General features: G+C 44.3%; 1 protein-coding gene across 2 annotated transcripts; it reads right to left on the reverse strand.

The window, feature by feature from the left end:
* NRIP3 (nuclear receptor interacting protein 3) lies at positions 1 to 27532 on the reverse strand. Of its 2 annotated transcripts, none has more exons than XM_075567061.1 (9): positions 27358 to 27532; positions 23563 to 23649; positions 19944 to 20314; positions 10972 to 11154; positions 9641 to 9723; positions 4135 to 4274; positions 3537 to 3589; positions 1895 to 1992; positions 1 to 163 (listed from the first exon to the last, which is right to left on the reverse strand). In XM_075567061.1, exons 3-9 carry the CDS (start codon positions 20115 to 20117, stop codon positions 148 to 150), a joined length of 747 nt encoding a protein of 248 aa, XP_075423176.1. In that variant the 5' UTR covers positions 20118 to 20314; positions 23563 to 23649; positions 27358 to 27532; the 3' UTR covers positions 1 to 147. The 2 variants fall into 2 exon arrangements, with proteins under 2 accessions (XP_075423176.1, XP_075423175.1); XM_075567060.1 differs by having other exon boundaries at positions 27253 to 27532.

Consider the following 27532-nt stretch of genomic DNA (forward strand, 5'->3'; position numbering starts at 1 on the left):
TCAAAATAAACTCCAGGGTGGCTACTGGCTTTAGTTTCAGCTTGGTACACAACATTACAGAAGGGATTTGTTCTGATCTGAAGTTCATGTTGCTCTTTCTTCAGTAAGAGTGAGTGCGCTCTGGTTTGTTGGTTCATCATTCCTCCATTATGCATCGGATGAACTGCAACAGAAAGCAAAGTCAAGTCCAGAAAAACGGGAATGCCGCTCAGCAGGTAAGACCCTTCTCCGCGGTAATTAAGCAGTTGCCACTGGGACGGCATACAAGGGGGTTAGATAGGCACCTGAAGTAGGCAACATGGTAGTATAATATCAGCCTAGTGAGACAACCATCGGTACTCACAAATATGGCTATGTACTATGAATAAGAACTCTTTAAGGCAATATAAGGGACTATGTAATGAATATACAGCTCAACCCCGTTATAGCGCGATCCGCTACAACGCGAATCCGCTTATAACGCGACGCAAGGGTGGCTCCCAATTTTCGGATTTAAGAATACTTTACAACACGATTATTGGTATCTTAAATACTTTAATGTACAATGCATACAATTGTACAGTATTTCTAACGTGATTCTTTGGACCCCAAACACAGCGTTATAATGGGGTTGAGCAGTATATATCCAAATGCCAGCACCTTTAAAACCTCCTTGGTGTGTGCCCGTCGTCCTCTTGTGATCCCAGCAAGTCTCAGGGTGCAGTCCGTGAGCAGAGTCCAGGAATAGCACGATGTGAAAAACGGAGCACTGATCCAGGCAAGAATCACTCGGTGGCCCCCCATAAAAAAACTTAATTTTATTCAAGTTTCATGGACCAGAAAAACCCACCGACATGTTTCGCGCTCCCCAGCGCTTTATCAAGGTTAATAAAGCGAAGCATGATGGTGTTTTTTTGGTCCATGAGACTTGAATAAAATTATGTTTTCTATGGGGGCCACTGAGTGATTTTTGCCTGGATTAGTGCTCCGTTTTTCACATCGTGCTATTGCAACAGAAAGCAGGCTGTGTTATTCTAAAGTGCTAACCATTTCATCCTTTCAGTGTCTCTTTCACTAAAATCTACACACAATTCCCTGATAGATTATCTATTATGAATATTATCTCATATATATATACACATATATATATATATACATATACATATACATATATATATATATATATATATATATATATATATATATATATATATATATATATATATATTCATAGACAGGTCTGTTCTCGATAAGTTAGTCACTAATGCGGGATCCTTTATCCGTGTCTTTTTTCTTTCCTTTGGCCTCATTGTGTTTCTACTTCCGGTTGTTAGGCTGCAGTACAGGAGTTTGCGTGCGGGCGGCTTCCCAGGCGTCCTGTGGGGCTGTGTAAAGTGAGATTCCCTGCGTTGTGGTTTGTCTTGAGAAAGGCCCCGGAGAGGAGAACCAAAATGTTGATTTTTCTGGTCTAAATCAGAGGTTCCCGACCTTGTTTGAGCACGGCCACCACTGGAGGATTTTTAAAGTCTTGGGGCACCTCTGCTTATCGGACCACACGCACCACACTACCCCTCCTCACACGTACAGACCCCACCACACACACACTTATTCTCCACACACTCCACATTCACCCCCCCCACACCCTTATCACTGAGCGCACTGACCCATTTTCTCAAACCGCCCCCCTTCTCACATAACATCCCCTTCACATTCACGGCAGGGAGGCTGCCAGCGTCAGTGTTTGCACTGGAGGACGCAGCACCCTTGGCAGAGGGTCACAGCTCCCCAGGATACCACGGCACCCTGATTGAGCAACACTGGTAAAGAAATACTTTCATCATAATTACCAGTATTCACATCTCCCAACTAAAACTCTATGACATAATGTGCAGTAATTAGGTAAAAAGATACTTACCGGTCCTCATTAGTAGTGCTTCTGTTAACAATGAAGGGAACGGCCTCTCTGCCTGTTCTCCCCACTTCAAGGTGATTCTTTTCCAAGTTTATGACACACTGCAGACATTAAATAACTTAGAAAGGTTTTCCAAATAATATTGGATTAAATGAGTATTGATTATTTGTTTGTAGCTATTGACCCACATCTTGAAGCTGCAGACCAAGCAATATCCTATGTGTTTTTTTTTAATAAATCATTTCTGTACTATGAGAAAATACTTGTAGCATTTTTAACAACCCTGAATTACATTTTTAATGTATTATAATGTAACAAGAATTTTTTGTTACTATATCAACCATTTGCAAAGTCACATCCCCTTCCTCTTCGGAAACAGGCCCTGGCCCATCACTTTTTGAGCCCTGCCCTCTCTCTAGCAGTGCACCAATTGTATCTAGTGACTGCCTGGTCACAACCCTGAACATTCTGCGTTGAAATATTCTCCATTCTTTTGCATCTTTGGGTTTCATTGTAGACTGATTCCAGAACGAATGCCGGATAATCCAACCTTATACTCAGCGGAGGAACGCAATAGAATCATGCTACAGACATTCTCAATCGTTCGAGAAAATGTAACTACAGTTAAGGAGTCCTACAAGAAATTAAAGCTAAAAGGTCCCAGGAAATGTCAACCTTGTAGCTCTTAGATTAAAACTTCCAGTTACCATGAAAATTCATCCTATGTTCCATGTCTCGCTACTAAAAGTGTTGTCTACTAAAGTAAGACTAACCATGCCCCCTGATCCCGAGGTCTTAGACTCTGGTCTGGAGTATGAGGTTCGGAAAATCCTGGATTCCAAGTATCAGAGGGGGAAATTATATATATTTTGGATTGGGCAGTTTACGAGCCAAACAAAAGGTCATGAGAACTGGCCACTCAGGTTAATGCCCACAACTTGATCTCCAGGTTTCATGTCAGACACCCGAAAAGCATGGCGCTAGGGGGAGGCCCAAGAAAGGGAGTATTGTCAAACTTTCCTCCCACAATACTCCCTGTAGACCTGTAGGGGCACACAGAGAAGTCACGTTCAGGCCCAGGGCTGGTAGGAACTACAGTAGAACCTGCCATGAGGCAAGCGGCCATGTTATTTTCGGGTATATAAACCCACCCAGCCTGCTAGTTGTTGCTTGCCAACTTTTAATTCCCGAGTCTCTTGCCCCCTGCTCTTTGTCTTTCCCAGGTTACCATTACTTTGTATCTAGCTCTGCAGACTGTACAGGTACTTTGTTTTGCCTTGTATTCCCCTTGCATTGCTTGCCCCCTACTCTGTTGTATTCCCTGGATATCTCACTTTTGCCACCTAGCTCTGCAGACTTTAAAGATACCTTTTTGCTTTTTCTTTTTCACGAACTGCGTTGGTGTGAGCATTAAACACTATCTATTTAACATATATCCGTCTCTTGTTGTGTTTGGGGTTTCGTGTTACCACCTGGGGTTCCATACTAGGGTTCCAACCAAGACTACAGTATGCCTAATGGAATGTTCGAATGGGATGTACTGTACTGCCGACCTTGGTCTGTTTATATGTCTGAACACTGGAGATGTTGTTCTCAACTGTGCTTTAGAAATGTAAATAGAATCACACAAAGGAAAACATATTACCTTCAGGGATCTCAAGGTCTGCAGCCCAAGGGAGAAATGTCTCTCATTGTCATCTAGGAAAGAATGCTAATGTTATTTCCCATCATCCCTTTCTCTAATGGCAGATTCAACAAAGTGTCTTTCATTTTTATTTAACACTTTAAGTAAAGTGACTTGTACAAACCCACCACAGGTGCTTAGTTTTAAAATTGTATTTGTCATTTTCATATATACTGTATGCATGCACATATTGAACCCTACCGCCAATTGGCTAGGTCATTTTGTGTGACTGGAGGTCTTATATCGTTATGCAACTTGCTGAAAAGTTACCCTGACCATGATATTCACATTGATCAACACATAGTTGGAACATATGTCCCGTGCTGAAGTGTAGCACAGATGAGTCTACAATATTTAGTTGTGGATTCCACACATACATGGTAATCACCCTCCAAATACCCACATCAAAGAGAAATTACTCACTGAGCTCTCCTTTGTCTGGTAATCTGATAACAGAAGCTCAAGATCCAGAAAATAGAAAATAGCCGCACTTTACATCACCCAGAACCATTATTCTCATGTCACAGTCCATCAGCCGTAGAATACGAGTCTTGCTTACCTATAACTGCAGCGGGGCAGTCCACAGTTAGACTTCCCAGAGTGACGCTCAAATGTTCTATTTGTCCAATGCTCTTGCCATTATAAGGTAGGGAAATATTTTCGTCCTCGTGCTTATACGATCTGAAATGTTCCTTCAACCTACATCAAAACGGAAATGAGAAGAAATTAGCCATATTGACTAAGCAGTACTATGGCATAAGGCACCTTCCCGTGCTTGAAGACTCCTTCCGTGGTCCATTACATTGGGACATATGGTGGTTTCTGATGGTATCATGGCATAGTACCACTAAGTAAATATGAGCCCTTATCTATGTTAAGTCTAAATGACACTGTTGAATTTCACACCTGTTTTATCTCTATGCATGGCTAGATATGCATGCGTGTTTAACACGTGTGCTGGTGGACAGGCATGTAACACGTTGCCTAGGAGGCAATAGAACAGCAATCTCTAAACCATCTATTACATGTAAGAGAAAACATTACAACGCCTCTAAAGATTCTCTAGAATGTGTCTAAATTGATTGCGAGGACAGGTGAACCACTAATAATAATAATGTTATTTTATCATATTAACTTTATATAAACGCTACACAATTACTGTACAATGCCGCGCGTGGTGCATAGAATGTTACAGGCACAGTCGCTGCCCCCGACACCTAACAATCAATGGCCCAGATCCACAAAAGGGTGCTAACCTTTAGCACGGTTTTACTCCCATTCATATCTATAGGAGCTGAGACGTGCTAAAACTTAGCACCCTTTTGTGGTTCTAAGCCAGGAGTGGCCAACTCCAGTCTTCAAGGGCAGTCCACCGGGTTTTCAGGCGATCCCTGCTTCAGCACAGGTGGTTCAATCAGTGTGCTGACGCAAGGAGAACCATAAAACCTGACTTGTTGGAGGCCCTTGAGGACTGGAGTTGGCCACCCCTAATCCAGTATGGAAAATAGCTGAAGCGCTCAAATGCAGGTATATCTCAAAATGATAATAAGACCAGTCCTTGAAAAAGAACGCTGCGACGTTCGAAATGCATTGGATGGGTCTTTTGCCACATTAAAGTGCCCTTTTAATCATTTTTTTGTTCTGGTTTTTTCCTGCTCCGTTTGTGCTGGTGCGCTTTTTGGTCTCCCTTCACCCCTAATCCAGGCCTACATTTGGTGCCTGAGCGACGGGGGGTTAACGCGACTCGCTCAAGGAGCTGACACGGGGATCTGAACCCTGGCTTCAAAGTCAGTGTGACTGTTTTCAGTCGGTGCCTTGAGCCGCCGAAGCTCACCCACACCAGCTCCTTCGCCGCTTTTATTAAAACGTGTTGCCTTGGTGTTTAATTGAACCCTGCATGCCTTCGCTGACCTCATTCTGCCAACAAAGAGAGTGGCTTTTCCTCTGTAGCTCAGCATAATTGGTATGTTGCGGCTTTCTGCTTGGTTTTGCGTGTCACTATACTGTACATGATAACAAATAAACTGCAATCTAAGCTTAGAGAACAAACTGTGGGCTGATCACAGGGGGCTGCATTTTCATGGTCACTGTCCTGCTAGTATGTCTGCCTTGCATTGTCAGACCCTTTAAAGGAGAAATTCATGCGCTTTTAGAAAAAAAATATTATTTTTTTTTAACATGGGTTTGAAGCAGGGGGTCTCCAGGGCGGACCCTCATTAATTTCCGCTCCGGGGACCCCCTGCTTCCAGAGATACAGACCTCCGAAGAGGGTGCCGGTGTCTCCTGCAAGTTTAAAGCTCCCGGGGCACGCGGGCCAATGGGAAGCTGAACCTGATGACGTCACAGCTTCCTATTGGCCCGCAGGACGTGGAAGCTTTGAAACTCCGCGTGAACCTTGCTAGCCGAGCGGCTACCTGCACCCCCTACGGAGGTAGGTGTCTCCGGAAGCAGGGGGTCCCCGGAGCTGAAATTAATGGGGTTCAGCTCCGGAGACCCCCCTGCTTCAATCCTGTCCGCCTGGGACATTTAAACATTTAAAGTTCACAGGGATACCGGCACCGCTACGGAGGTAAGTATCTCCGGAAACAGGGGGTCCCAGGAACTGAAATTAATGGGGTTCAGCTCCGGAGACCCCCTCCATGACCATGGTGTGCCGAGGAGTGATCGCGGGATCGTGGTCTGCCGGATGGGGCTGCCACCCTCCAGCTCTCAAGAGGGTAACCATCTTTCAAGCCCCACCAGGGTCCTCTTTGAGTCTCAGAAGTTGAATTGGATCGAAACATAAATGTTGCATTTTGTTGGTTTCTCTACTGGGGGAATATTAGGGGGGACGTTGCTAACTAAGGTGGTAGGTTGGTTGGTTGGTTATATAAGACAGCGGTGCGCAATCTGTGGGGCGCGACCCCCAGGGGGGGCGCAAGACTGCCGAGGGGGGGCGCGGGGTTTACAGAGGCCCCGCGCGCTTCCCGAAGGCACTTAAATTAAGTGCCGGGGGAGCTGCAGGGCCTCTGTAAACCATACTTACCCGTGGCTCCGGCGGCTTCCTCCCGGCGTCGCCATGGCAACGCGGCGTCAAAATGACGCTGCGAGGTCATGTGACGTCACGTTGCTATGGCAACGTGACGTCATTACGCCGGTGCGAGGGTAAGTTGGGGTTGGGGGGGGCGCGGGAGTGAGGGGACAGCCGGCAGGGGGGCGCAGGGAAAAAAGTTTGCGCCCCCCCGATATAAGATATACTGTATCATGTAGCTATACTGCAGAGAAAGGGGAAAAAAAGATAACTTATCGCTTGGTGTATATATGATTTATATATACAGTATGTTGTATATATGTTTATGTTGGTGTGTATATATATATATATATATATATATATATATATATATATATATAGAAACGAGAAACCCACCTCTCTCTCAAAATCTATGGGGCTCATTTAATAAGCTCAAAGCTGGCCTTTGAAGGTGAAACGTACGTGGTTTTGAAAGCGCTGTACGCTATAATTGAATCCATCAAGAACTCTTTTTGTTCCCCTAAAACAGGGGGTCTGAACTCTAGTCCTCAAGACCCCCTCAACTGCACAGGTTTTCCGGATTTCCCAGCTTCAGCACAGATGGCTCAATCAGTGGTTCTGTCTTCGACTGAGCCACCTGTGCTGAAGCTGATATATTCTTAAAACCTGACCGGCGGGGGGGGGGGGGTGGTTCTTGAAGACTGGAGTTGAGAATCCCTGCCCTAAAAGGTATCACATCCTGCAACACATCTGTCACATGTAGGACATTCTTTGACGTAGGCTCATGCAGGAATGCGCCAACCCCCTATTCGCACTTTCGTTAGGTTGACACCTCTCTTCTGCGCATCACTAAACAGGGTGTTCAGCCTTTTCAGGCCCACAACCCGACTGCTGCTATTACTGTCTCTGTCTCCTTCCACATTCCGCTAATGTGCTACTTCTGATTCATTCAGCAAAGTGTAGGATTTTTACTTATCGGCCCTAGATAATAAAGCTATTTCTGGAAATCCCAACCGGGGACAGAATGAAACCCGCTATATATGAGAGGTAAAGCAGGGAGCGGAAAATGCAATCTGTAATACTATATTTGAAAAGAAAACGGCTGTCTGCGATAATCCCTGTCCTGATTGTGCTTCTCCACACACCTGTGCAGGAGTCAAAGGTAGCAAAACCCCTCTGTGATGAGCGGAACGGGCAATGTGAGCCATTAAAGTTTGCGCTTTAACAGTCCTTTTAATACAAGAGCAGAGCAGAAGCAGCCTGAAAATTGATTAATTGGTTTTGCCTCTGGGAAAGAACACATCACGATAGACGTTAGCACATTAGTAGCCGGGATGTGATTACACTCAGCGCCGAGCTGGCTTCATTAAACACTGACATATTGCAAAGCCCGAGAACTGCGAGAGGCAATTACATGAGCGGTGGAATTGGATGTCATACGGCATAAACTGGGCTTGGAAGGTAACATCCCATTTACCAACATGTATTGGAGTGACAATGAGGAGAGAGTACACGTGTATCTCTACCATGTTTTACGTGTGTTGCATAATGTAAAAAGAGCTTAACCCATTCACTGCCAGAGGCCTGCAATGCATAGCTTTAATTAGGACTGTACTTACAGTACATACTGTAGGACAATGCGTACTGCTCTTGTTAGGTAAAAGTAAAAAGCTGTATTATATATAATATATTCATATTCTTTGAATTATCAGTTTTTCCGTGTGTGTACGAGACAGTCCACTAAATGTTTTTTAGTGTTTTTATCCTAGTTTGTCACCATTGTCCTTGTCCCATTGTTCGTTGAATAAAGTCATTATTTTGTACCCACCCTTAAGAGTGCCCTAGGTTGGAGATCCAGTAGGTCTTGTCTTGTGGGACCTACCGTTTCTTCTTGCTTGTTACTAGTGTTAACCTTCACTCCAGGGAGCACCACCTGGTATTACACAGGTTTATAGAGTGGATACCATCATCATGTGGTAGCCTTTTCAGCCCCTTTTTTGCGTAAACTTTTACATTTCTAAGTGTAGGCGCCACATATGTTTGTTTTCCTTCTTTCTAATATATTTTCCTACCTGGAGCTGTAATGTGCGCAGGTACAAACCCCTGATCCGTTGCACTTACAATGACATTTTTCGTGCCTGGCAAGGAAGGACCTGACTTTAGGAATCGAACACACTTCACCCTCTTCAAAGGCAGTGGCATTACAGAGTGTCCCTTCAGGCCTAAGGCTATGGCCCCAGTGCCTGCGCTGCACGCGAGCCTGCGAGGCTGGCGGCGCGTGCAGCTTAGTTCCCCGGTCTGCAGTGAGCTGCACTGGAAAAGGCAGGGGGGGAGTGACGGGGGCGTGGCGAGGGCATGGCGGGGGCGTGGCCATCACATCCCCCGGCAGGTTCGCCCTCATTGGCTGCACCGCCAGAGGGCGTGGCCTAACGCTCCGTCGCTAGATCTAATCACAATTTTAATATATGTCTGAAAAACTCGCCGCGCAGCGCGGCGGCCACCCCTCCCATTGAGGGGCGGATCTTGTTCCCGCAGCGCCCACCATAGCGAGCGCTGCAGCAGCAAGCGGGACCAAGCCTTAGGCCTGGGACATAGTTGCTGTAAACGGGCGGAGGCGCGCTGAGGCTCAGGGAAAGTGGTGCTTTCCCTGGCCTTACACAGCGCGCCGTCCGTGGGCGTGTCAGGGGCGGGTCTGGGGGCGGGCCAGTGACGTCACAGAGCTGGTTCGCCCTCATTGGGCGAACCGCTCACGTGACCGGCGAGCGCCAAATCTGAAGACTCAGTGAGACACACGCTTCCGCTCTCATTGCGGCTGCAGGGGCTCAGTGCCGAGCAGCAGCGCGCCTCAGCACGGTGCGCTGACCATGCCCGAGGCCTTAGGCAGACGACTAGGTCGTGTAAGGCTATCTACACTTACAGGTGGATGACTGCAGCCTGTCTCTGACAATGTTATTTTTGCTGCTCTGCTTGCGTGCCATGGTTCAGATGAGCATGTATGTTAGGAATCCGCACATGGGAACTGCACATGCTGTAGCTATGTAAGAAAGCTGCTTACCCCAGTCTGTCCAGACAGGTAGAAGACATTAGGTTGTACTGACAAGATGTGTCAATCATGGCTTTCGTCTCCTTACCGGCACACTGTATAAGACAAAATGGAGCACAGATCACCAGAGAGTTGCAAAAAACAGACCGTGACATGTTTAGTCTACTGTCCTTTATTATGCTAGAATGACTTCCATGCCAGAATCCCGCCTCAGCACAAATGCACAGATAAACTGTTTATATATACCGTTATTTTCTGCAAGGGATGTGGTATCCTGGATATGGGTTATTTGGCTGGAGCTTTGGAAGCATGCTCAGTGTCAGGCCTATGCTCATTTTTTCCACAGCCGTGCAAGTCACTACTTTATTTTAACCCAGTGGCTGCCAGGGGGGTCCTGCGCTGCTTGGGAGTGAAGGTGTTAACAGCTCATATTTGGTGTGGAGGGGGTGAATTCCCAATGCTTGTACAACTGAACTTCGAGGAGTTTGTAATACAACAGTGACAATTCTTAGTCTTTTCTTGTTATCTACAATAAAAAGTATACACCACAAGACATTCTTATGTTGTATACATTAGGTCACAATCCCAGCAGCACTCCTCCAAATATATGGTGCGGTAGGTTTGGTTTCTGAACTTGCGTCTGTGTATGGTCAATAATAAAAAGTAGTCTACTCCACCAGTTCCATGTGCCCTTCTCTGCTGACCTTCAACCAGCGCCTCTCCTAGAATCCCGAACTATTTGCTTCCAAATTGGGAAGTTCAGTGTTTATTATGAGCTCCAGTAAGAGAGCAGTGACACTAGAAAGCTGATGTACCAAAGTTTTCTTTTTGGTGAACCTTTCTCTACACCAAGAGGTTCCAGGACCCGAAGAACAATTTGATCGTTACCCAGATCCCTAATTTTAAGGCTACCAATACTATCAGATATACACATTGAGTTTTTGTCTTTAATGTATCCCTGGACAACAACAAAAAATGTTAACCATTTGTTACCTAAAAAAAAAAGGTATCAGACTACATCATTTGTTTTTCATTTTATTTTTGTTATTTTTGGCTGGACCCAAAAACATTTACCTGGATCAGCCTTTATTTAGGGGTAGCACGCCAGCAGTTATTTTGGGATGCCTCTATTTGCCCTTTCTCCTTCCTTATTATTGTCTGAGCTTCCAAAACACCAGCCAGATAATGCCAAGGACGATGTCAGTACGATTGGTTACCTGCCTGTATGTGCCAGTGTGCGTACGCCTGAATTTGGGCTGTTATGTATGTATGGACCTTGAGCCGACCCTGCCTGGATTGATGAGATTAGTGACATTTTTATATGAATTGCCATGAAGTCCAACCTGACACCACACAGAGATCACATCTTCCTCCTCTGTTTTCCTCGGGCTTTCGGATTTCGCTTGTTTTAACTTGTTGCTCTGGGCCGAGGAGTCAGTCTTCGCCGGTGTCCAAGTAGTGCGGTTGGTTCTTAATTTAGTTAAGTTGGTCTCCAGCAGCCGTCTTTGCAGGATATTATGCGGTTGCTTTAAAGAACGAAAGATTGTGAACGTCAGCAAAATACGAGTGCAAAGATGATGGATCAAGGTGATACTGGAGCATAATTTTACATATTGTGTGTCTTTATTAATGTATCAAGGGGCTTTGGTGCAACTTTGCTCTGTGTGTGTCATCTTGTGATTTGAGGATTGTCAATAGGAGAGATTAGGGCAGAACTATAGGGAGCCATTATATGGAGCAAAAGGAGGAGTTAGAGCGTGCATTAAAACAGACCTTCCGTTATATTGTCCCTACGCTGATATATTAACCCAAGGATTTTTCAGTACATCACTTTTTAGGCTGCGGCCAGGCAGACAACGGGCGCGCTGGCGCTCGTGCGTTGCGCCCTGCTCGGCCGGGCGATTGGTGTCCGGCTAGGCGCGCGCTCGCCTGGGGGCGCGGCCATGACGTCACGGAGCTGGTTCGCTCTCATTGGGCGAACCTCACACGTGACGCGCGGCAAATTCAAATTTGCTTGCTCTGAGTGCCGAGCGGGCGCAGGTGCTTGCTCATGCTGGCCACACACATTGCCGCAATGTGTTTCATCGGGGTCAGCGTGAGTGCGCCCGCCCGCTCGGCGCCACCCTGGACGAGACCTGAAAGAAAAAAGCTATTTTTAGGGTTCTTTGAGTCATTACATTTTTTTTCAGTTCATTTTTGTTATTTTAATGTTTAGGAAATAAATAACATAACCTTTAACATTCATTATTCATCTTATAACACTGAAAATAGATGACACATTTATGAGCAGAAATGTTTTCATGTGCATTAAAAAGGAGACAAATTGAAAAGAAGAACCAACTGAAACACATAGACATTTTACTGGGGCATAAAATATGAAATAACAATCACTGTTCCCATCTATCCATTCATTCATTGTTAAAACAAATCTTCTACCCACTAGTATTACCATCCATTGAGAAAATGCAGGTCTGCACGAGTAAAAAATACCATACTGTACAAATACCAGAACTCTGTAAATGCTAAAATATGCAGAAAAGATCTGGGATTTGTCCTCCTTCGGTTTGACAAGGTTTCGCTCAAACTTTCAGAAATGTCCAAACGTTCTCAAAGCGTTTGCTTTTGTCAAACTCCCATTTAGTAGCTTACACATTGACTTATTCACCTCCCAATAGAGTCACTTGTACTCCACATGGATAGATACCTGTGAACACAACACCTGAGATACCTGGAATATAAGCCTATCTGCATATGCAAATTGGCTTGTTTCCCACGTGTCTCGTGTGTGCACCGGCATCGCTCTACCTGCTGTACAGGTGAGTGTTTTGGGAGGTATTTAAGTCGATTGGTACCCTGCTAAATAGTAATCTTAATGGACGAACATGCTAATTCTGCTTCAGCATTCCCTTTTTGATCATACATGTATTCATACTGTATATCTGAAGCAGGGTGGTGTTTTATCTTAAAAGCTCTTTGAACAGCTGAATCCAAGAGGACACAATTCTATGTTGGACACAACTACTGTTTGAATCAATAAGACCCTCACCACTTAGGTTAATCAATGTCTCTATAAAATCTCTTTGTACAGTTTCTTTCCTTGTCAGGCTCGCATGTATAGTTGCTTAAGTCTTTCCTGGGGCGTTCGGTATGAAATATTTACTCTTTATAAGTAGCCTTTTTCTGTAGTGTGTCTTTCCATAGATGTGTTCTCTAGAAAAAGATAGGTTCCTGTAAATTAGGGATTACCAATGACATGCAGCGTGGCATATCCAGTTATTCTCTACTGGTAATTTCCCACACACCTCCGTGCACACCACTTCCACACTGTCACTCTGTTGAGATCTTTTGGGGCATTCGTTTGGATAACTCTTATCATGTATTCTTCCCGTATCCTGTATTCTACTTGTATGATGTATTCTACCCCCGGCTTTCTATTCCCCTGCAGCCTAGCGTAAGCATTGGGTGGTGCACATATTTGATTACTCTTTAAGATTACAGGTGTGCCCTCATGGTTTCAGTGGAAAGTACTACAGATTGCTGTGCCTTCTATGAGAAGACATACTTCTCTCTCTCCCCCCTCCAAAGGCTGCCAGCACTCATAAACAAATCTAACACTGTTAAGCGATAACACCAAGCATGAAAAGTGTCATGATATGCCAAAACCCATCAGCCTTCCTGCACTGCCACAGCTCTGCGCCCCTTTGATCTCCCAGCTGGATATTAAGGATGGGGTCCCTGGGAAATCAAGACGAGTCAATAACTTATTTGATAGAAAAATCCCATCTCGATTAAAGGGGGAGAGTGAGAACTGTAGGAAAGTGAACTGGTTAGAAAGAGGTTTAGCCCGGGGGAAGCTGCAGGTATGCGTTTACTAAGCTGGCTTAGAAAAGCTTGAGATCAGTTTAATTAAATTGGCACCGGTTATTTCACTGTAGACATGGTGTGTGTTTATGAAAGAGGGTTGCCCACACTTGCAGGACTAATACATCAATATGAGATTCGTAGGAAGCTGCAGATATATATACTGAGTTAAGTTATGGTGAGTAAAAAAAGTGACAAACACCCTCCACAGCAAAGCAAATATGCAAATGTAAATATACTGTATGCTCATCTGCATGTCTTAGGTAGGTCTGCAACCCCACCTTTCACCATTATCACCCAGCACACAGCACTTCCACTGCAGCAAGGGATTCTGGGAAATGACATGAAAATGAGCACACAGTGCCACGTTTTGCTTCAAAAAACCATTTGGGTGGGTTTTCTGGCTATGCACCTTAACCCTGGCTGTGCTCAAAGCTGTGACCATGCAGCAAGCTTAAGCCTATAGGGAACCATGTTAAAAATGGTTTTTGAAGCAAAAAGTGGCACTGTGTGCTCATTTGCATGTCATTTCCCAGAATCCCTTGCTGCAGTGGAAGTGCTGTGTGCTGGGTGATAATGGTGAAAGGCGGGGTTGCAGACCTGCCTAAGACATGCAGATGAGCATACAGTTGTATTTACACTTGCATATATATATAACAGAGTTCCTTACCAGGCAGACCAGGAGATCCAGGACCACGCAGCAAGAAAAGAGACAGGTTGATTGTGCCTTTTAAATACATTGTTTTGGACTTTACCATGAGTGCTGTCTCTTTTCTTGCTGCGTGGTCCTGGATCTCCTGGTCTGCCTTGTAAGGAACTCTGTTACCTATCCAATAGCTATGGGATAAGCACCTATCTTTTATCTTTATGTGAGTGCCATATGTCCTTGTTTACTATATATATATTTGCCATACGTGAAGGGATTTGCAGCAGGCTCGTACAGTGCTAAAGAGGAGAAAGCATCTGTGAGAGACCACACACCGATTTAATCACTGAATTCAGCAGGTAGCACCTTGTCACTTCTATAATGCTATATTTCTTTTTGTGCTTTAGGTTTTTTTAATCACAAATTGTACTCAAAATTCACTTGATCAATAGGTGTAAGAGTTTTGGCTTTTGGGTAAAGTTATTAAACACATTTCAAATGAAGAAAAAAGACTAAAATTGTAAAAGGAGCTTTTTGCTTTGTTCTAACTACATTATATAGTCATAAATGGGACAGCCCCTCTACCAGTCATTGTTGCAGTTAATGCGTGGGCTGTCTGTTTCCTTTGAAGTCTGGGTTCTCGGTCGGCTTTAAGTGGCTGACGGATAATAGGAAAATTCCCACAGAATATTTTATTTACGATGATTTGTTCTTTATTACTGAAGTGGGAGCCATTTAACATATTTGATGCCAGATGGGGCTGTCCCATATGGCAAAGCCTGGCAGGGTTCCACTGGCCGCACAAGGGTTAATTATAGACGGAGCGTGCTGATCTCTCTGTGACAGGAATCATCAAGCGCCGGGCGCCTAATTTCTGCTGCTTTGAAAAATATAATTGGGAGAACATGTTCAGCATTAGGAGACAAATGAGTAATCTCGTTTTGAGATATGCCATTTGTGATATCAGTAACAGCTGAACACGGCTCGACCTGTTGATTAGTTTGCTTAGCACATTACAAAATCCATGTCAGGGAGATAATCTGATTATACACACACACACACACACACACACACACACACACACACACACACACACACTCATTTGTTTTTTCCCTTCAGGCCTTGCGTATATAGGACAGTTAAAAACTGGTGTACTGGAAACTTCTTCTCCTTTCCATGCCCTATCTCTTGGAAGGAGGTCTCAAAATGTTAGGCCCTTTTCCATCAGCACGGATAGACAAAGACAAAACTATCACCTACCATCAGTCACCTACCGTCAGTCGCCTACCGTCAGTCGCCTACCGTCAGTCGCCTGCCGTCAGTCGCCTGCCGTCAGTCACCTGCCGTCAGTCACCTGCCGTCAGTCACCTGCCGTCAGTCACCTGCCGTCAGTCACCTGCCGTCAGTCACCTGCCGTCAGTCACCTACCGTCAGTCACCTACCGTCAGTCACCTACCGTCAATCACCTACCATCAGTCACCTACCATCAGTCACCTACCATCAGTCACCTACCATCAGTCACCTACCATCAGTCACCTACCATCAGTCACCTATCACCTACCATCAATCACCTACCATCAAAACCACATCATCTATGTATCTATTTAACATTGTCACATTGGTGAATGCACACAGGACACACACACACACACGTGTGTACATACATATATACATACAAACATACACACACATTCTTATTACATATCCTATACTATAATTACCCTCTCTGCTCTGAACATTCTATATTGACATCTACCCGATGAAAGGCCGACTGCAACTACAAAAGACTTGGACCAAACCAGAGAAAAGCTCTATCACTAAACTGGAATATATAATATTATGCCAGTTCATATATATCAAAGGTCATGGGAACTTGTGAACATCAAGGGCCATATTTACTAGCAGTGCTATGCCATATGACATTACTCAGTTTGGCCATTCACTTGACGAGCTGTCACATGTGTCGTGGTGCCAGATCGTGTCTTATGGCATAATACAGCGTAGTTAATATGGGCCAAATAGTTAATATAATGACCTCCGATGAATGGACCACATATATGGAGCTGCTGAAAATAATGCACCCTCGAAAAATCTCTCTATTGGGAAAAAAAAATGGAAGTCATCCCAATTCAGACATTTTAAAATAATTCCCAAAAGCCTGTTTACTGATGAGAGGAGGTGCAGAACAGGAATGAGATAACAAGGAAGGAGTTTTCCAGCAACGCGTAAATACTAATAAACTTCTTTACAACCGAGAGAGATTGTGGCCCATATTTACTGAGAGGTAATATTGTATAAGGCAGGGGTCTCCAAACTCAGTCCTCAAGGGCTGCCAACAGGCCGGCTTTTATGGATATCCCTGCTTCAGCACAGGTGGCTCAATCAGTGGCTGAGTCAAAGACTGAGCCACTGATTGAGCCACCTGTGCTGAAACAGGGATATTCATAAAAGCCGACCTGTTGGCGGGCCTTGAGGACTGAGTTTGGAGACCCCTGGTACATGACACTGGAAGATCTCTATGGAGAACTCATGTCACATGCTTGGGTATACTACTGTATGTTTCCTGAACTTTGTACTCTGGAAGGCTTTTGTCAAATTTGTACCCACCATTGTGTCTGGTTTGCAAACTACTTACAGTACAGGGGCACTGCGTAAAAGCTAAAAAAAACAGCTACAGTAGCTGATTGAATGATGTCTTAAAGAGAACTGTTCAATATAGATAGATGGATGGACACTATACAGTAGGTATCCTGGAGATTCTTCTAAAAATTAAAGCCATAAGCTTATCTCTGCCTCATCCAGTCCCTTTTTTTAATTGGTCTTGTCAGAAAGGTACTGTACATGCCTAAATCCGATTATAAATACTCCCTGATTTAGAGAGACCCCTTTATAAAACAAAGGACATGTTTCCCGAGATATTTTTGTTAAGGCATCAATCACATACATGTAATCTATTACATGTAACATTATCGTGAATTCTCATGTAATATGAGTGTTCCCAGTACTTATTAAGGGAAACACTCGTTAAGGTATATTTTGAGAATATGGTGTTGTTGTGTCCATGTCCTCTCTACTAATTTGGGGTTCATAATATTAGATAGTTCTGACTTGAGGAATGTTGTATTAGTGGACTAACTTCAATACCTTTAGCATTAGCTTTTTTTATCCGCTTTCCTTAGCACTAAGCTGCTAAATTAATTTATTCACCGCTGGTGAGTGTGCAATACATTCCAAAGATATCATTTCACCTCTACCCGTGACTTCTAGTTAAATCTACATATAGCATTTAAAACTTGTAATTTATTGGTTTAATCATTTAATCTATTTTCAGTAACGTTAACTCCTTTTCTCTTTCCGTGTATGCACGTGTCAAAATAATAACAGAGGAAAGTAAAAACAGTATTATTTCATATAAATAATATTTACGATCATTTTAACAACGACTTATTATTCATGTTAATTATCGTTAATAAGAATAACGGAACATAAAAACATAGTCCTTATAGGGGTGCATCAATTAGAATCTAGCCCAAAACGCTGGAGAGTACTTGGGACGTTACGGGGGATGTGAGGGATGTCTTTTCCCGAAAAAGGAAATAGGAAAAGGTATAATACAGGTTGAGCATAAAGTGAGTGTTTTTAGGAAATGGTACTGAAGGGTTAATCCAGCCCTGCCACTGTAATGTATTTTCTTGTGGGAAAGCAGGAAATTGCCCAAAGACTCCAAGTCTAAGTCTCTGGACGAAACGCGTCGGAGTGGGGGTGCTAGGCAGGACCCCTGACCCACTGGCTCACGTAATTATGTTACCCAGCACCTATGCTAACCATTTTCCTGGACTGTGACTTTCATCATTTTTTCATTAGGGGCACTGACCACTAACACAGGGTTATGTAATAGGCGTCCATCAGGTATTTTCCTATACATGCTAAATTACCAACTCCCACTCCACACACCTAGGGATTATATTCCAATTCACCACCTTTCCTACACAGGATTCATGCTGAAGGTACTGATCAAATTATTGTATACTCATGCAGATGTGTGATGCCTGGTGACTGTCATTTATTCTTTGATCAGTCCACCGTTTGGTGTGTAGTGCGAATCATTCTTAGCTCTATATAGGTGCCTTTTGAACCCAATAACCCATTGTGATTTACTTTGATTTACCCTAGTGTTTTTTGAGTCACTATTCTACTTATGTATAGGGTTGACAATGTATGTCGTTCCCTAGTGTTGCTTATTAGTGCTTTAAGGTAACAACCGTGACAGGGGTCCATGCCTCTTTTTTAGTGTTTTTAATCTTGTACTGTTTATTCAAATCTTTTTTGCATTGTGTCAAATAAATAAATTAATTAATTTTTTGCATACCTGAGTGCTCCCATACGGGTTACTTTTTTTCTCTTTCTTTCTATATATACATACATACATACATATATACACGCAGTTAAAATCCAGAAATTTCTGATAACTGCGGCATGATCAGCAACGTAATAGAACGGCCCGTGAAATGGTCACATTGCTGAAAACAGCTGGTTGTGTTTTATTTCAGCCAAAGTCTAATATCAAATACCTTAGTGTTACTTCTAAAAAAAAAAATTACAAAAAAACTACGGCATAAAAATATTTCTAATACAGTAATTTTTAACATTTTTCATCAAACCTTTCATTTTATTCGCTTTTGTTTATGTGGCGTAATCTTAAAGAAAATACTGTAATACATTCAGCTGCTACCATTTGAACGGGAGGTACAATATAAAAGATTTATGGCAGAGGAAGAAAATAAATCTCATGTACAACAATAAGTAGTAACTTATCTGAGGTTAATTTGAGACATTTATAAGGATGGATTATCTTCGGTATTCACACAGATGAATATGGTGTTTTGTCATCTCAAATAGTATATCTTCAGTAGTACAGGAACAAGCAAGGTGTTTTTCTTTCTACACAATAAACTTTATTAACTATTTCGCTGCAGAGGGGGGGGAAAGCCATGCATTGTGTTGCTGGTCCCATCTGACAGCAAATGGGTTAACTTGCCTATAGAGGGTGGGCAACCATGCTCTACGTACCAGCAGCTCCGTGGTACAGGAAAGATTGACCGCCGAAACCCAAAATGAGCATTGGCCGTGATGGCAAAGGAGAACATTATGCACCCTAGCAACATTCCTCGAATGTATTTCAAGAGTATTCACCACCGCCATTTTTATTCCCCAAAGGTGCTCATGCATTAGACGTGATTGGTTACAGAATGCTAGGGTTAAGACCAAGGGAGTCCTTCTTTGGGATACCAAGTGGGTCATGCAAGTGATGTGTTTGCTGCTTTAATGGAATGTGCCTTTCGTGTGTTTCTGCTAAGGACTAGCTTTGAGAGGCCAAGGGGACAAGTGAGTCAGATTTTAAGGGTATGGACTTTTAAAAAATGGGTATTTTAATAGAAGGAGTCTCCATGGATTCAGGCTCCATTGAAGGTTAGAGCTCACTCATGTTAGAGGTGAGTAAAATGGTCTTCCAATGAGTAACACTCACTCCAAAGAGTAACAAAGGAGGGAGAGAGAGTAGGTGGCATGATACATTTTAGTGGACCAACAAGTAGTTGATATGTTACAAACTTTTCAACCTCTCAGGGTCCTTCATTGGGTAACTTCCCTCCTTTTGTTACTACAAGGAAGAAAGGACCAACTCGGCTACCCCACCCTTCTGTGCACTCCAAAGAGTGAGACTTTGCAGATCTGCCACGGGGCAAGGCTAGCACTTCAACCCCCACCCTTCTCATCCCCAAAAGGCATGCCAATGTGGATTTATCTTACAGTGTCTTTGGATGTCCCCAATTTCTTCATCCCATCGAGAGGCAAGAGATCCGCAGAATCCTTATGGATAAACTGGACTGCTTGCTTCATCCTTCTCTGCTGCCGAAGGGAGGCAGCTTCCCTCAGATCTGCCTCTTTCCTGCTGCTCTCCGTCAGGATCCCAGAATAAAACATCTCAGTGGGGTCCCCTCACGGTGTGCAGATTCACCAGCGTATAGAGAAATGAGCAGCAGCAAAGCCTTTTGTCTGGGGTTTTATAGCTAATGCAATCAGCTGACGCATCCAGAGTAGCAGGCAGAATAGCCAGTGCTGTGCCAGGAGGAGGTGGTAATACACCTCAATGTGGATGCTGAAAACAGAGCTGGTGCAGCCTATGGAAAAAGAAAATCCATCTGCTTTTTACACTAAGGAATCAGACTCAAAGACTATGAGCTAATAAACAAACAACCTCAATTTTGGAGCTGCCTTTGTACACTAGACTCAACATTAGCATCTGTACAGTAACAGAGCTTATAATTGCCCCTGTTTTGGAGATGTGGGTTGGGGGCGTTTCTTTCCCCCCTCTCTTCTGCTCACTGGCTATGAAACGTACCATTAGTGTACAATAAGAACATGTTATTCATCTGTCTGCCTCTTACATTCAACACAATTGACTTCCCAACACGAGGAAGAACAGTGTATATAAAAGGCAGATGTTGGCGACCTTCCCTGGGCGGCTGCAATAGTACACTTGAGGAAGAGATGATGTGTGTTTAGAAGACCTTTATTATTAACGACTCGATGCACATACACAAAACGTGTCAAAGATTAACAGTGAGCTTCCGGGCGTAGGGAGTGAGCCGCGGAATCTCAGCTGTCTCTTTAATTGTGCTAGTGACCCTGATGCTTAACCCCTTAGATACCAGTAGGCCAGCAACGCATTGCAAAAGGAAAGGGTTACAATGAGAGAGTACATCGACGGCAGGGGGATTATAAGGACTTTATCCAGGTTGATGGAATTTGCTAAAACTGTTTTGGTTATGCGTTTCCCGTGGTGGGAGTAGGGCAGGGGGTGGGCAACTTCCGTCCTCCTGGGCCATTAAAAGGTCAGGTTTTAAGGCTATCCTTGCTTCAGCGAAGGTAGCTCAGTCGACGACTGCGTCACCTGTGCTGAAGCAGGGATTGTAAGTGTTCCAGTCCAGGCTTTGGCTGGAACCCGGCCTTACCTGGCTGCTGTGGACATTTTGATTACTGGCAGCCTGCTATATTGGCTGCACCTGTTCAAGGGCTTAAATAGCAGTCAGTGACTTCCAGCCCCTGCCTCAGGATTGTATATGTTGTTTCCCTGTGTTCCTGGCCACCTTGGGTTCCAGTTGCTGAGCCTTCCCTGTTCCTGGCCACCTTGGGTTCTAGTTGCTGAGCCTTCCCGTTCCTGAGGCTAGACTGTTGCTGTGCCTAGCCTTTTCATTTGGAATCCCTGTTGTTGACCCCGGACCGTGATCCCGACCTCGCTGCCTGCCCTGACACTTTGCTTGTTGCCTGGACTTTGCACCACTGCCGCCAGCCCTGACCTCCTGCCTTCTTACCTACTACGGATACTCTAACAGGACTCTGTCCCGGGGCCCTGGTCGGTTTATTTGCATCCATACCTCAGCCCTGCGGGTCCGCTTCCTGATCAGAGACGAGCACCGTCACAGGGATATCCTAAAAACCTGACCTGCTGGTGGCCCTTGAGGACTGGAGTTGCCCACCCCTTGATGTAGGGACATAAAAGACTGAGCGCTGAAAAGGAAAGTGGCAGAGAAGGAGGGAGGTGGATTCAAGAACTGAAATGACAGTGGGTAGCAAATAAGCACGTGTTGATGTTTTTATAGGTTAGAAAAAGGAGGGTTTGGGCCTGTTTCACTTCGCACAGGCTTCGGCCTAAGAAATAGCTTCAGTTCCTACTTGCCTTGTATGCGGTCTTTTGGAGGAGCAGGTGTTCATGAATTCCCTTTGCTAGGAGCATTCAGCAAACTACTGTACATTATGAGTTCGCCATCATGTCCCACTCATGGTTTCCTTGCATGGAATATGCACCACATTTTTTTGAAGGCCTTTTTTTTCTTTCTTTAATGAACGAGGAGCCTGTCTGTATGTGAAATCATCTCATCATAGCCACTGGTCATATTTGATATACATTTCTAAAGATAGCTGTCATGGGAAGTTTGGAAACCAAAGGCGCTTTTATACCTTCACTGCGTGAGGGGTCTACAACACACGGTGAAGGAGTCGAAGCAGAAATCCCCTCTCCTCGTTTTCTTTTTTTCAACCCCCATTATTTTGCAGGATGAGAACCAGAGGGTCCCCGGGAACTGAACTACACTACTTTTAGTGCCGGGACCTCCTGTTTCCCGAGATGAAGTTATTAGGTTTAATCTCCCTCCAGGAGAAAAAAAAAATGGCAGCCACATCTTGGACCAGCAGGAAGCTTCAACATCGTCGGTTGTGGGTTTCCTATTTGACAGCTATTTAAAAACAAAGGAAGGACCCACTGTTTCCAATCTTGTAAAAAAGGGAGGTTAGTTAAGGTGGGAGCCCGGCTGTAAGAACAACAGTTCACTATGCTCTCATTTTCTCCCTATCATATGGGCTGCAGTGTGTAAAATGCATTATTGTCAACGATCTCTATTCTTGGATTCTATCCCACTTTCTTGACTTGGCTCCAGTCCTTACTTGCCTTCCATCTGTGTATTGTACATTGCTCTTCTCCTGCCCTCTGAATCACTGGCACTTCCGAGGCTGGATTCGTTGCCTTTGGTGGATACATCTGACTCATGGTCTATGAGCTGGGCATGTTGACCAGGGGGCTGGAAGAAGACAGTCAAGATAATAGTGCCTCTGTAGGAAGTCTTCATCTGGGGGGGGATTAGGCTTCTGTCCAAATACTCCAGGTGTGAAGAACGGTAATTGTGACAATGCTGGTAGTAAGTGGTCACAGATAATTAAAAGAAAGCAAATAAAATGGCAGGTTCCTTTCTATCGTACTGAATCTCTACAGCCCAATATTTTAAATGAGAGGGTTACAACTTCCAGAAGAATAGGAAGACCGAGAACATATTTGGCAGTCAGCCTGGGAATAAACAGTGGGTTTATTTAGCCATTCTTCCTTACAAAGAATTGGTATGTAGGGTACATTCAACATAGGCAGAATAGCAGAGCCGTATAAACTTCCTTTTATATTCATGTTTTATGGTGTAACAGCAGCTAAATCTATTACCTAATTAAGAATGTTCACACTGCAGTCAATGTTCTTTTAAAGAGATGGGGATTTATTGAAGGAAAATGTATCCCAGCTAAGGTAGGAGAAAAAAAAAAGCAGAGTGGCAGAGACAGAAGTAAACTAAATGACGGAGGAATTAATGCCGAACCTAGCATCTAACATACATTAAATGAAGAAAACTCCACCCTTTTAGGGCCCAGATTCACAAAGCTCTGTTAAGTGGCTTAATCGTAACCGCGTATCTTCAAAGGGCAATTACGTAACATTAAGTCATGGGTTTTTCCCGGAAAGAGCATTGCGTTAACAATAATGTCCGTTAGTGATAATGACACATTGCAAGTTGGTTAAGGTTAACGCAGGGACTAGATATTACATTACCTAAACTGGATATTACTCTCAGCCAGACCTAGGAACTTTTCAGTGGAACTCCTCCTCACGTCTATCAGCACCACCCTTTTCCAGGGTCTGGGGAAGATGTTTAAAACCAGAGACAAAACATGAAACACAGACAGAGCTCAGTGCACATCCAGTGAAACTTATACACGGTACAGTGCCTAAATATATATGCATAGATATCTATTAAATAAAATGGTCTTTTAGGTTAATATTTTGGCCAAAGTGTTGTACTTTACATCACGGTATTGGAAGCTAATGCAGTGTTGTGCTACAATAACAGGACGTTTATCCCGCAGAGAAAATAATATCCGTTCCTGCTTTAGGTAAAGTCACGTTTTTGAGTACTGAGTTTAATAGAGCTTTGTAGATCTGTTCTTAGGAGAGTGGAAGTCAACCTAATATTGTTGAAAGACTAAGGACACCCAAAGAGCTAAATGTGACCTTTTGTCCCCAAACCAAAAAGTAATATTTCATTTTTTAGGAAGTAATTTATAAAGATTTACAGCCGAAAGTTAATAGAAGAGGCTTATGGAAGGAAGGGTTAGTCAACCTGAGTGTAAGGCCTCGTCCAGGGAGGGAGCGGGCGTGCTGGCGCTCCGGCGCTGCGCCCTGCTCGGCCGTGCTTTTCCCGGCCGGCGCGGCCCCGACGTCACAGAGCTGGTTCGCCCTCATTGGGTGAACCGCTCAAGTGACGCGCTTGCGAGCAGCAAAATCAATTTTGCTTGCTCGTCAAGCGGCTGAGCGCCGAGCAGGTGCGCCCGCCCGCTCACGCAGGCCACGTGCATTGTTGCAACGTGTCCAGGGTGAGCACGCTCAGCACCACCCTGGACGAGGCCCAAGAGTGTAGATATGCGAGCATTACAATAAATATAAAACACAATTTACAAAGGAGCCGCAGTTTGAGCTTTTTATATTTATTTGTTGCAGTTTATGGAATAGGACGTTTTTATAAACCGTGAAAGCTTTCAGGGCATTTTCTCCACATTGTTCTATTTCTCCAGAATTAGCTGCAAAACTGCAAAACTCAACAGCAAAAAAACGACCAAAACTGTAGATGCGACCAAAAGATGTGCAAAGGAATAGTGACATGTAATCATTGTGGAGGTATTTGTTGCTGGCTAATTGAGTATTGTTAATATCACAGCTCTTTTTTTTCTTCTTCCAGTGATGAATGTCTGAAACTGACAAACTTCACAATTGTGTGTGAATGTTTTACACGTTTATAACATCCCGTTGGATGAACGGCAGCTCTTAAAGGTGGTACTGTATTTTGTATTTATTTATTCCCTTATATGATTAATCATTGCTTAAATACTTACTATGAGCCATATTACCAGAAACAGCTACGGGCTCCACCCAGCATGGCTTAGTAAATAAATATGGCCCTACAAGGCCCATTCCCTTGAATAGGTTATAAAGTGTGTTCGAGCATCGATGGTGTCTTCTGGAATAGCACAGCTTAATAAATACAGGAGTGTATGATCAAAGCTGCATAATATGAAACTTGTTTTTTTTTAATGTTATCTGCATCAAGAGGACCCCTGGAGATGAACTGCGCTACCTACACCGCCAACGATCCTTCAGTAGCTGACATATTACGATTTTAACCTTACTACTTGGCCACCAGGGTCAACCTCAATCTGGAGGTCCATAGACAGACGCAAGTTCTTCAGGATATGACGTTCCAGCTTGTGGTCGGGTACAATGTTAATATCTGGAGGACCGGGGGGTTTCCAGCTGTTAGTTCAGCTCTGGGGAACACGGGGACAAGTCATGAGGGGGGAAAAGAAAGATAGAAAGCTGCGTTTGCCATGCATTGTTGGCATCAGGAAGCAAAGGGGTTTGGCAAGTGATCCCTGACCTTGACACGCCCTCTTGACAATGTTGCCAATATGGTGGAACTCAAAGGATGACAAAACTATAATGGTAAGTAACCCGTATAACAGGGAGATGGTTGGAGCTACGGCAAATATGGTCATTTTATGTTCCTCTTGTATAGTGTTGTACATAGAACTGTGCAGGCACAACGAGACCAGAGCTATCAATCTAATTTCGGTGCCTACGACACAGGGAGATAAAGTGACTTGCCCAAGGTAGCAAGGAGCTGACACCGGGCTTTGAACCATGTTCCCCGATTTAAAGTCGGTGTTATTGTTGCTGATTTAACCACTTTGCAGCCAGTGACACATTGCTTCTCATTGCAGTCACTGACGTGGTTACAGAACATAAGAGCGAGCCTGGCTGGTGGTGCAGTCTGATCGCACGTACAGCATCTTCACACTAATCAACACCCTACTCAGATAGCACAAAGGCACAGAACTGGAGCAGCTGATTGTGTGCGCGTGCGCTGCAAGTGTTGGTTATTACCCCATTTTGCTACTTTATCTGTGGATGGAAATGGCAATTCTATTACAAAAATAATAATAATAATAATACAATCCCTTGAAACGAAAAAGGGTTTCTTCCGTATGAGTCAGCAGCAAGCGGAAAATGTCCAATAAATAATGTGAGTCAAAGGGGCCGTGTTTATCTCTATACTCAGACCACTAATAATCATCGGTGAACAAACACACGACAAAAAGGTCTTATGTACCAAGGCAAAAATGGTGCAATTATTAAGCAAAACATCTGCATTATATGTATCAAAGGGAAAAAATACATTTTTTTGCCATAGAAATTAATTTGGCTTTTCTTAAATCTATTTAAGAGTATATTCAGCGCTATATAAAAATAAGCAATAATAAAACATATATAGTGGATATTTAGTAACTATCAAGTAAAGTTCAACACTTGTGTTAAACAAATACCCATATTATTTATATCTAGAAGTAGCAGTACCTCAGGCGTCCCCCCCCCCCCCCCCTCCCCTCCCCTCCATATCCTGGGAAGGTGTCTTCACAGCACACGTACATTAATTATATGGTTCATATACTGTAGCAGCGTGCTACTCTTCCATGTGACCACAAGGTGGTGACAAAGTACATGGATGAAGAATCAATGCTAATCACAGGAGCAAAGTTATAGAGCTTTTTGTTGTGTGGAGGTATATTTAGAGCTTACATAATAATAATGTCAATCTAATAGGACTGATTTCTCTGCATGTAGCCAGCATCCAAGTGTGACCCCTTCCCTACCCCTAAGGGAAACTGCAGGCATTATGCGATATGGTGCTACCTGTTAGGGCTCGCTCAGACAGGCTGCTATGGCAGCTTGTTAGCGTTCGCGCCCCCGCCGCTCACTCCTGCAGCACAGCGATTTCTGCTTAAACTGCAGGAGGCAGATCGCGGCGTTTGGGGGGCGAGGGGGGGGGGGTGCAACGATCGCGTCACAGAGCTGGTTCGCCTCTATTGGCTGAACCAGCTCTCGTCACGCGACTGTAGCCCCAAATTGCAATTTGGGTTGTATCGGCAAAATATCGCAGCGACAACGCTGCACTTTGCCGACGGTGGAGTTTTCAGTTTGAAAACTCCCACCGCACAACCCAAATTTGTGACGGACGTGCGCGTGCACGTTAGCGCGTACACGCCGCATCGCCTGCTGTCTGAGCTCAGCCTCGGGCGTACAGGGGGCCTAAGCCTCTGCTCCTGGGGAGCCTGGGGTGAATGGGTTCAGCACCGCCACCCGTGAGGATCCCAGCGTAGGTGGGATGGCTCCTCACAGGAACCGGTATACCTATGGGGGTCGGGTCCCACGCCGCAGGGTCTCCGTCAGCAAGCCCTTCACGCCTCACGTCCGGCCCGCCAAACAGTGCTGCCGCCTCCAGCAGGAGTAACTCACTCATAGTCTGCTGTCCTCCTTCGCTGGAATATTTCACTATAGGGGTAAACCCTATGCTGTGGGGGTCCCTACAATACTCAGCTAGTGAGAGACAGCCTGGGGCCTTGGGGTAAGCTTCTAGCCCAGTCCAGGAAGCGTGACTAGCTCCCTGGACACTGCCTCCTCCTTCCACAGC

Source organism: Ascaphus truei, chromosome 12 (genome assembly GCF_040206685.1).
Source record: "Ascaphus truei isolate aAscTru1 chromosome 12, aAscTru1.hap1, whole genome shotgun sequence".
Lineage (NCBI taxonomy): Eukaryota > Metazoa > Chordata > Amphibia > Anura > Ascaphidae > Ascaphus > Ascaphus truei.

What these genes read in the sequence shown, in the direction of transcription:
- NRIP3 (XM_075567061.1), bottom strand. Translation starts at nt 20,117, where the DNA reads ATGTTTTATTCTGGGATCCTGACGGAGAGCAGCAGGAAAGAGGCAGAT. An exon ending in TGATCTCTGTGTGGTGTCAG is followed by an intron (nt 9,724 to 10,971) that starts GTTGGACTTCAT and finishes TGTCTTATACAG; the next exon opens with TGTGCCGGTAAGGAGACGAA. An exon ending in ACCTGTCTGGACAGACTGGG is followed by an intron (nt 4,275 to 9,640) that starts GTAAGCAGCTTT and finishes GTTTTGATGTAG; the next exon opens with GTTGAAGGAACATTTCAGAT.